This window comes from Meles meles, chromosome 7 (genome assembly GCF_922984935.1).
Source record: "Meles meles chromosome 7, mMelMel3.1 paternal haplotype, whole genome shotgun sequence".
In the NCBI taxonomy this organism is placed as follows: domain Eukaryota; kingdom Metazoa; phylum Chordata; class Mammalia; order Carnivora; family Mustelidae; genus Meles; species Meles meles.
In genome coordinates, this window is record NC_060072.1 from 149,627,213 (window position 1) to 149,637,599 (window position 10,387).

General features: G+C 60.3%; 1 protein-coding gene across 5 annotated transcripts in view; it reads left to right on the forward strand.

Moving 5' to 3' along the window:
- Positions 1 to 3,884, forward strand: part of LARP4B (La ribonucleoprotein 4B) — a 91,702-nt gene extending 87,818 nt beyond the window's left edge. For all 5 annotated transcript variants that reach the window (XM_046013964.1, XM_046013967.1, XM_046013965.1 and 2 more), the window contains one exon: positions 352 to 3,884. In XM_046013964.1, the coding sequence (XP_045869920.1) occupies positions 352 to 624 (273 nt within the window). In that variant the 3' untranslated portion in view covers positions 625 to 3,884. The remainder of the gene's footprint in view (positions 1 to 351) is intronic.
- The last annotated feature ends 6,503 nt before the right edge of the window (positions 3,885 to 10,387 follow it).

The window sequence follows — 10,387 nt, forward strand, 5'->3', positions numbered from 1 at the left end:
TGGGGAGGGAAAGTAGATGCTGCTTCTGGCTCTTTCCAGGGGCACCTTTTCGCACACATTTTAGGCTTCTGTGTGACTCGGGAGGGCACAGAGGTCTGCACTGTGTATCTCAGGACTGTTTCTGGTTTTACCCATTTTTATAAGATGTTCCTAGAGTGCCTCGGAGAGAACCTTGTGCTGCAGGGGAAACAAAAGCTGTTGAAATTCATGAACTTTTACAAGTGATAGCACTTCCGAGTGTGGAGTCGAGCACCTGCTGAAAACTTGGTTCACTTAGCAGAAGCGAACCTACTCTCGCACATTTGGACGTGTCCTTCTGCGTACGTAACCCCAGCATCGTGTCTGTTCCAGGAACTGCGGAAACCCAGCTACGCGGAGATCTGTCAGAGGACGAGTAGAGAGCCCCCGTCTTCCCCGTTGCAGCCGCCGAAAGAACAGAAGCCCAACGCTGTCAGCTGCGGGAAGGAAGAAAAGAAGCTCACCGAGAGAGAGCCCCCCGCCCCCAAGTCCAACCCGGGACCACCCAAAGACCAGAGGAGGCCGCCAGGCCGCCGGCCCTCGCCCCCGGCCGCCGGGAAGCGTCCACACAGAGAACAGAGCACCCCTCCCAAGTCCCCTCAGTGAGCGCCGAGGTCTGGGAGGGCTGTGAGGAGCTGGGTCGCCACAACTAAGCACTGTCCCCCTCGGGGCCGAGAATGAGCCGCTGGTTAGGGGCTTGCAGCGTAGACAAGGCCGGTGAGGTGCCTACAAGTGGTTTTTCTTCCATGAGTCAGATTTCCCCCCTCTTGAAAAAAATCTGTTTTTCAGGATTTAATTAATACAAACCTTATTTTAGGTTGGTGCTTCCCTGGAGGTGATGGATAAGTCTGATTTTTTTCAGGATAGAAAATGCATTTATCCTAACATTGATATTTTTATTAAGCCTCCACGTGCTATGAATGCAAGCTCTATAGAGTGAGTTTTTCTAAATTAAGCGGAACTATGCTACTACTTTTTTAAAACAACTGGTTAGCAAGTGCATTCCTCTGCGATGTCCAGACCGATGCGTGGGCTGAGGACAGCTGGGATGGAGGTTGGAGGTGACGCAGTCCGTGCGGCCTGGAGAGGGGATGGGGTCAGCCGCGCCCTCACCGGCGTGGGGGTTGTACTTCATTCAGAGCCTTAGCAAGTGACGCTAGTGTTTGTGTTTTTGTTTTGTTTTGTTTTAAAAAAAGTAAAGCCCGTTTTTGATCTACTGGGCGAGATGCACCCAAGAGAGCCCTGAAACCTTGAGTTTTGATGTGCTGCAAGCAAGTAACCAGCCGCTCACTCCTGGCTCACGTGGCTGTTGTGTAAGATAGAGTCAAAGCACATTGTGAATAGAACTGAAATGAAAACATAAACCTGGTTGCCCACTGACTGACGTGTCCCCGCGAAAATGTACCCTGATGTTGTCTTGCTCCCGGGAGCCGCGGGGAAGGTGTGGGTGCCACCGTGGCTCCCGCGTCTGCCCCACGTTAGCCAGCTCCGTGGGCGCCTTCCCGGACCTCCGCGGCGGCACACAGTGGAAGTGTTCCTTAAGTCGTGAGAGAGTGGTCTGCAGTGCCCTTGGTGGCGAGGCTCGCCGTTCCTCCGAGACGAGGGTCTCAGCGACCCCCTCTGGAAGTGCTGCGCTCTGAAGAACTCGCATGCACTCACGCTAGCAGTTCATAATAAAGTTAAATATAAATTATTTTGTTTTAAAATGCCTAAATTTGTTCTTGAAGTATTCTAAGCAGCAGACATTAAAACATTTCCTGCTAAATGTAACCATACAGTTTATTCCACAAAAAGTTATTTAACAAGACTGAGGGTTCTTTTTAAAACATTATTTCCATCCAATATTTAAAGACTTGAATTTTATTTAAACTTGAAAATGACTTTGCCTTAACTTTTGTATAAGACAGCTTAGAGTTGGTGGAGACTGGCCCCTGGGTTGGCGCGCGTGGGTCACAGGGCCCGCTCGGTTTGGTGGGGCTGCGGCCGCGGGTGCCGCTGAGCGCACGCTCTGTAGCACAGGGCCTGGCAGTGGTTCTGCAGTAGACCCCGAAGATCTTCAGCAGCTGACCCTTTCCGGGTGGGGGAGTCCTGTGGATGCAGACGGTCCGCCCTTTCCGGGTGGGGGAGTCCTGTGGATGCAGACGGTCCGTGCCGCATTCCTCCGTGCACCTGGGAGTGTGTGCTTTGCTTGTACAGTTGTAAATAATCAGAACATATGAAAAAGGTACCCTAAAGAGAAAAATCTGATAAAAATTATTGATATATTATAAATGTTGCTATTGAGCTGGATGTAGATAAACTCAATGTTGTGGTTTGAATATTATTTTAATTTGTTGAGGTGTTTTTCTTTTTCTCTGATGCTGGTGTGTTGGTCTGATTCTGCCTCTTTGCTGCTGCAGAAGGGAAATGGAAAGTCCTAGCAAAGCCTCCTGACATTTTCATGCTCTTCTCCCAAGTCTGTAAATACATACTAATCATAGCTCATGTGGAAGCAGAAACTGGCATGAGCTTCAGGAGACAGTAGAAGATAATCTACTTAAAATCAGAACTAGCTACGCACGGTTCGCCCTGCCGCGCCGACCGTCTGCTCAGAGAAGCCGCCAGGACTCGAGTGTTGGAGCACACCGTGCTAGCGTAAGAGGAACGTGGGGGTTTCTTTTCTTGTAGGTGAGGGACTGCTGACTTAAATCAGGAATTAATTGACCTCTGACGCCCCAACTCCTACAAGTGCTGTAAGGAGAGCTGGAAAGGCGAGGCCCAGGACGTCCGGCCGGTGGTGGTCTTTGCCGGCGGAGGGCGCGGACGCGGTCAGCCTCCGTCCCCCCACCCGCAGACCCCGTGGAGCCGAGACCGCTAGTGCCGGCTGTAGCCGTCCCCCGCAGGCAGGGTGAAGGTGGCCAGCAGGGACAGCCACGGGGCCCGGCCAGGCCCGGGGGCAGCTGGTGCGCAGGAGCGCGTGGCCTGGCGGTCCGGCTCTGCACTGCTGCCCCGTGGCCCCGCCGGTCGCATCCAGGGTTGCGGCTGGCCCTGCGGGGTTTTTCTAATGAAGCCAAGATGATGCGCCAAATAGCTCTGTCTCGTGTCCAAAAGCCAGCTTTCAGAGAGCACTGTGAGACCTTCCGCTCACGGAAGGGGAGCCTGCGCAAGAGGGGGCTGGGGACACGGCTGGTGGACGGTGGCTCTGGCGCGAGCAGCCAGCGGTTGGAGGCTTTTGTCCGTTTGTAGGAGCGGAAGTCTTTGCTTTCCCCGCAGAGTCTCAGGGCGTGGGATCAGAGATTCAGCAATCACAGATGACATGTAACTTGTGAAATCGTGTGAGCACACTTGCAATTTGGAAATAGAGGGATGAGAATCTTGCCGCATTTCACCAGACATGAATTTCAGTAGAGTAGTTGCTTTTTAAGAGTTGGTGTCCCGATGTTCCTGGTCTGGCCCGACTGTCCCTGCATCACTGATTGTCACCAGCGGGCGGCAGTAGACGCTTCAGGTGGCTGAGTTCACGCAGTTTACATTTACAAGCCGGTTCAGCTTGTCTCGAGAGCCGCAGGTGGGGAAGGTGCGCGTCTGTGCCTGCCGCCAGCGAGCTGCGGTCGCGGGCTCATGCGCTTGGTGGCCTGTCACCTGGAGCACGGCAGACAATCCAAGCCAGAGGTGGGGCCAGCAGCCGCCAGGCCGTGGAGCGGGACGTTGTCCGGAAGCTTTCTGGAGGGCCTTTGTTTTCGTTCTACTTCTTTTCATTAAGACTGGAATCAAGCTTATGTGTAAACTATTGATAATTTAAGTTTCCTTTTGTGTCATTCAGTGTAAAACTGTCTAATTTGGAAAAAATGTAGGTTATGAAAAATAAAGATTTAGGCACTGTTCAATTTTTCTTTTGATTTTTTTAATTAAAAAATTCCTTCAAGAATACATCTTTTTAAGAAATAATTCTTGTCTCTTCCCATCAGTGGACATGAGAATGGAATGTGGTTGCCTCCCAGCTGGTGTTGGATTGTTGCGGCTTCTCGCACATTCCGAGCGGCCGCGTCGTGAGGGGCCCCGGGCGGCATGGTGGGCTGAGGCGTTCCGGGGAGCCCTGCACGGAGTCCGGGTTTGACCACGGAGTGGAGTATCCCCATGTTGGGGTCTTGCATTGCTTGCGTGAAGCGGCCCATCTTTCGTGCAGTGTTCCACGGAGGCCCTTGGTGAGGGGCTCTTGTGGTTTTCGGGTCAGACGAGCCTCGGAAACAAGGTAACGGACTCTCCCCGAACACTGGCGACGCCCCTGCCCGGGGCTGCAGGCGGGTGTATGGCTGGACGTGGCTGCGTTGGGGCCGGCAGGGGCGGGCTGCTTAGATGGCGTTGGACTGCTCGCCCTCGTCTGTGGGTTTCCCTTTCCTGTGTCCACCTGCGGGGTTGTCTCTCTCTCACCGACGTGCTGCTCCTGCTGTTCCGCTACTGACTCCTACGTATGTTACAGGTACTTCCCTCGACCTCCGCCAGCTGTCGTAACTTACCTAAGAGTTTTTGATTATCATCGTGTAAAACTTACCATTCTTCTCTGTGCTCCTCGCGTCTCGGTCTTGTTGATGAAGTCTTTTCTTACTCTGTAGGCGTAAGATAATGTGTGTGTGTGCGTGTGCGTGCGTGCGCGCGTTCAGTCCACATGGGATCGCTGGCCTGTGCGTGCGTGTGTCCGGGTCGCAGCCGCACGGAGACTCTCCTCTGCGTCACTCGTTTCTTCTCTGCGACATGTGCTGCGGCCCTTGGTGCCTGCAGAGTCCGCACGGACGCGTGCGCGTTGTCTGGGCGCCCGTCCTTCACTGTCCGTAGTTCGCTCTCTGCTGACACCGTGGGTTTCCGCTCAGCTGTCGTCCCGTGTTACCAGGCGTTCCTTTCACGGAACTCCTCGCGGTCGTCATTCAGTGTGCGCCACGAAGGCGGGGGCTGAGCCCGTCGCAGTCGGCTCCGCGTCCCCTGTCGGGGGCTCAGTAAATGTTGAGTCGATGAGATACTGAGCACGGACTCTTTTTAGCACAGCTTGGGCCTAGAAAATTCCAAAGAAGTGGGCTGACGCTTTGCTGTTTCCAGGCCACCATCCCAAACTCACTGGCTTGACGTGCCAGTCACACATCAGGATTGGCTGATGAAGGCTTGGTGTGGCGGCTCTGCCGACCCCGGCCCCACTTGTCACAGAAGTGTGGGGAGACACCTGCCACTGCGCACTGCTCTTCTGGGCCCGCAGGCCAGCCAAAGCCTGTTTTTCGATGGCCACGGGATGGTGCAGGAGCTGTACTGTGGCGTTTAAGCGTCCCTTCCCCCAAGACAGTGGCATCGTTGCATTCCGCTCCTTGGTCTACCCACATCTGTCACCAATGTTGAAATCCTCTTTTTCTGGCACCAAAGTGGTGGTTGAAGCGCCACCAGCAGACGGTCCCGCACGGGCAGGGAGCCCCGTTCGAGCCCAGGGCGCTCAGACTGGCGTGTCTGGGATTCCCTTTGACGCTGGTCCTGGCCACCCTGCGGAGGCGGTGGGAGGTACGGTGGGAGTCAGAACGACGGGGTCTTTGAGCAGCGCCTCCCCGCTTGGGTCTACGTGTCTGCAGAACCAGAAACAGCACAGAGCGCCGCCAGCACGGTGGGTGCCCACCAGGCGCCTGGGCCTTGTGCGCCCGTGCCGGGGGGGCTGGATGGGCAGCGTGGGCCTGCTCTGAGCTGCAGCGGGCAAGGGGGCCACCGGGCAAGGGGGCTCCGCCGCACTGGCAGGGCCCGGGGGGCATTACCAGAGGAGGCCCCCGGCTAGTCGGCCTAGCCGGTGGAGGAACGGCGCTCCGTGGCAGGCGCTGCTGATGGAGAGTGCAAGCCACAAGGTGCGGCCATCAGTGCGCGACCCCAGCCCGAGAGCCAGGGCTCAGGTCTCCAGCCCAGGCCATCCTTTGAGCCGCGGTAGCCCCTTGTGTTGCTGAAACTCATGACCTGTTCCTGAACGGTGGCGAGCCCGTGGGCTGTCAGAACGCACGTGTGTGCAAGGGCCCTCCAGAGCACGGAGCAGTAAAGCAGGTGTGCTCGGGGGCGGCCGGTGGGCCTGCGGACGGGACGCGCTCCAGACACGCACAGGGCGGACCAGAGGGCCCTTCTGAGCGGGTGCAGCGGTGAGGCCCCGACGACTGGGGTCCATGGAAGGAAGGAGGAGCTGCCGGTGCCTGGCCTGGCCCCCCGGGGCCTGCGAGGCGTTGGGCACAGAAGGGTTGGCGGGGTAGTGTCCGAATGTGGGAACAGGGGGGAGAGGTGGGAACGGGCGGAGGGGCCGCGGGTCAGGGCCGGAACCCCACCCAGTCCACACCCAGCCCTTAAAATCAGCCCTTTTGTAGTCGTGGCCCGGGAGCGGTCCCTGCCGCCACAGCAGGGGCGGGAGTGCGGGAGGTGAGAGCCGGCCCGGGCCTCGCGGCAGGCGGCCAGCTCAGCTCCCAGCCCTGTCCGGCTCCCGTGTCTAGCTCCCACGGACCCCGGGCAGCCAGGCAGAGGCCGTGTGCCGGCGGGTTGCCGTCCGACCTGGGGATGGGGCTCGCTTGCAGCCGGGGCCTGGCCGGATGCCCCTGAACACCACACCAGCAGACTCTTCTTGTTGGGACCAGCTTCCCAACTAGCCTGAGCCTAGTCAGCAAAGGCAAACAGATTTCTTCCTGCCGCCTCTCCTTGAGCTTGGGGTTCAGGCCGGGGGGTGGGGTAGGGACACGGGAGGGTCGCCCTGCATGCCAGCCGCTGTGGAGGACAGTCGGGACTCGTGGGTGACAGGTGGACTGCCCCGGGGAAGAAGCGGGCAGCCCCTCAGGAACTCCGGACTGGTGCCGGCTCGGGGGCAACCTGGGGGCAGCCGGGGCCCAGTCGCCCTTGAGAGATTCCTCCCTTCCGCTGGCTTTGGGCGGCTTTTGCTCGTCTCTTCCTAGTTTCCCAGGAGCTTAAGATGATAGATTGACGATCCTCTCTGAGGTCAGCGTTCATGCTGTCCCTGTCCCTGGAATCCCAGTTCTTTGGGGTTGTTTTTTTTTTTTTTTTTTTGAGATTTCTTCTCTGAAATCTCTGAAGTCTCTGAGATGACTTCTCTTCTCTGGATTTTGTAGGTGGTGTTTCACTTCACGGTGTGGGGAGGTTTCCCTCTTGTCTTCGTGTTACCGGTGCCTAGTTTGGTGCTGTCGTGCTCAGGGAGGTCGCCGTATGACTGCTGTCCCCTCCGATGCGTCAGGCTGAGCCTGGTGACACGTTGTGGGGCGCTCCCGGCCTGCAGTCTGTGGGGCGGCCCCCGGCCCCCACTGTGGCGCACTCCGCCGGCCAGTGAGCGTTTGCGGGGTGTTGGGGAGCTCGGCTGTGGGAACCTGCGCCTGTACCGTCTCCCTCCCCATCCCCTCGCTCTGAGGTGTCACCTTATTGGGCATCATTGTTCCCCTTCCCACCTGTGCCCTGTCCGGCCCTCTGTCTCCTTTCACGGCCGTGTGCGCATGGAGGAACCGTCCCTGCACCGTGCGGTGCGTCTTCCACAAGCTGCTCTGTCTCGTCTTGTCCTCCCTTCCTGGACGGTGCTGGGCGTCATCGGCCAAGTCCTCATGCCCCAGGTCACCGGGGGTTAAACACACGAGTCAGCTGCTGTGCGACGAGCATGGCCCCTGGCACCTCGGCTGCTGTCACCAGCTCGGGGACCCGTATGATGGGTGCAGGCAAGCGAGGACCTGGGGACAGCGGCCTGGTGGGGCGGCTTGGGGAGGGGACGTGCGGCGGAGCCAGCAGCCCGAGGGAGTCCGCAGGAGAATGGTGTCTGACTGGAGCACACAGGACAGCCTGGAGGAGTCACGGGCCCGCGCGGGCGTCCTCCGGTATGGCTGCACCCGGCTGTGGGGACCCACACATGTGCAGTGGGCGCAGAGGGTGCTAGATGGTGGGGGACAGCGTGGCCAGTGTGGACGAGTGTCCGTCCGGCTGACTGGGCGAGGACAGTGTGGACGAGTGACCAGCCAGGTATGCGAGAGGAATTGAGGGTGACCTGAAACCCCCCGAGGTGAGGGCAGCTGGTCCTTTGGGGCCACCTGGGGTCTTGTCATGGAGATCCATGGCCTGGGGTCCTTGGCTGTCCCGGGAGCAGGGTCCAGCCGTGCTACGTGGGAGCCCCGGGCAGCATCTCGGGGCCACACTCCTTGAAGCCTCCTCGGTGGCCCTCTGCCCTGAGGCTGCCCGTGGGTGCCGCCCAGCACTGCCGTAGCCCAAACCAGGCACACTTGGCGGCTTTCACGGAGTTCAGGGTCATGCAGTGAGCGTGCACGGGGTGCTGGGTCAGCTCGGTTCTCGGGGTTCGCCACCACAGTGGCCACTGCAGATCCATGGTGGTGTCCCCTGCCTGCCCGGCGGACCCGGCGACTTGCTGGGGCTCCCTGGGGGGCGTTGTGGGGGCGGCACCAGAAGGGCTCAGCCGGTTGCCGAGCTCCAGGCGTCCCCACGGTGTCCAGGCCTGCCTCATCTGAGTCCATGTCCTCCTCACGCGCCCGGGCCTCACGCAATCACGTCAGAGCCGCCAGGAATTTCTCACCTCGCTGGGTGGACGCGGGAGCTGTCTCCGTCCTTGAGCAGCACAGGTCAGACCTGCAGGTCCACCCTGGGGAGGTGGGAGGGCGCCTGCGAGCGGTGGCCCGGACTCACGGGGACGCTCCTCCGGAAACGCCGCTGCCGACACCGTACATCCCGACCCCTCAGGCCCCATGGTCCCTGAGCCCTCCCCGAACCTGCTGGCTCGCTGCCACCATGCTCCTGTGCCCGGGCAGCGGACCCCCACGTGGTGCTCCTGGCGGCCCACGGCCTCACGAGCCTCTAGCGGCTGCCCGGACCGGCCACGTGCCCAGCACCCAGCCCGCACGCCTGCTGCCACCGCGGGACTGCACGTGGCCGCCGGGCCTGCTGACCTGGAGGCCCAGTGGCCGTCTGCCAGGATGTGGCCGTGTGTGGCTGGCCCCCAGTGGAGCACACGCCCCTGCCAGGGCCTGCACTGATTTGGGGGGTCTGTTTCGTGTGATGCCGTCGGCCTGGTGCCTGGAAGCGCTCGAAGTGCAGGGCAGGGCGGTCGGAGCGGCACCGCATGTGAAAGCCATCCGCGCCGCCTCTGGAGAAGTGCTGGTGGGGGTCGAGGGGGCGTGTGGCCGGGAGAGGCTGGAGGACCACAGCCTGAGCCCTGGTGGTGCAGGGGCAGCATGGGGCAGCCCCGGAGTTGCGTTCGCGCACTTGAATTCGGTGAGGCCGCGGCGCTGGGGAGTCGGGGCACCAGCAGAGCCGGAACACAGAGGGAGGAGGCGACCTGGGCCAGCACGTGGAGACAGCGCCCTGCGGGCAAGCAAGCCCCCGATCTCCCTGCATGACCACCGCTGCTCCAGGAGGGGCCCAGCTGCAGTGCGGGCTGGGGACGCTGGGTGCAGGGGTGCCCGCCTCCTCCAGGAGGTTTCCAGGCTGACGGGCGTGCCAGCATCTCGAGAGCGGAGGGGCTCGTGGGCTGAGGTGGGCCGTGCCTCCCATGCAGGTGGGGAACCACAGCGATCCCCTCTTCTGCCCTCGTGGACCCCTCCTCGACCACCTGTGGGCAGCAGCCTTGGCTTCCCTGGCTTTCCGTCCCAGTTTGCTGAAGGGACACCCTCAGGGCCAGTCGCCCTGACCAAGAGCCCGACAGTCAGACTGGACTGGAGGCCGGCTGAGCGGAGCCTGGTGGCCGCAGGGCTGTGTGTCCTGCTGTTCTGATGGGACACAGTCTGCCACAGTGGGAGTGGCGCGGGGGAGGCCTCCCACCTGTCGGAGCGGGGAACAGCGCTTCCACCCCGCCCTCGGTCCCGCCCACCCCGGCCCCTTCTCAGTAAATCCGCTCACAGCCAGTGCTCTTGGCCAGCACCGTCCTGCCAAAACGCAGCGTGAGTCCACACGGATCCGTGAGCACCCTAGTCGGTAAGAGCGTAAGAAGAAACAGGGGCCACGAACTTGGAGCTAAGTTCAGGCCCTCCACCGAGTCCGCCTGCTTCGCTGCGAGACGCGAGGCTTCCTCGGAGCTCCAGACGCCTTTGGGAATGTCTGGCCTTCGGGGGTCCCAGCACCATTGGCCCCACTTGTGTGTCTGGGAGCGTCTGACCTTGCTTGCTTGCTCTGTGGAATTAAGCCAGGAGTCTGGAGAGGCTGTTGTGCAACCTCGAGGGTCTCCGTCTGACACTCCGCCACCCCTCCTGCCTGGACCGTCGGCGTGCCCGTGGCCTTTGCCGCTAAGGTCCACACTCTGGCCAGTGCTGGGTCCCTGCGCAGTGGACAGATGCTGGCCCGTCACCCGGGCAGCCACGATGTGCTCACAGGGGACCTGCACCCAGCAGGGGATCGC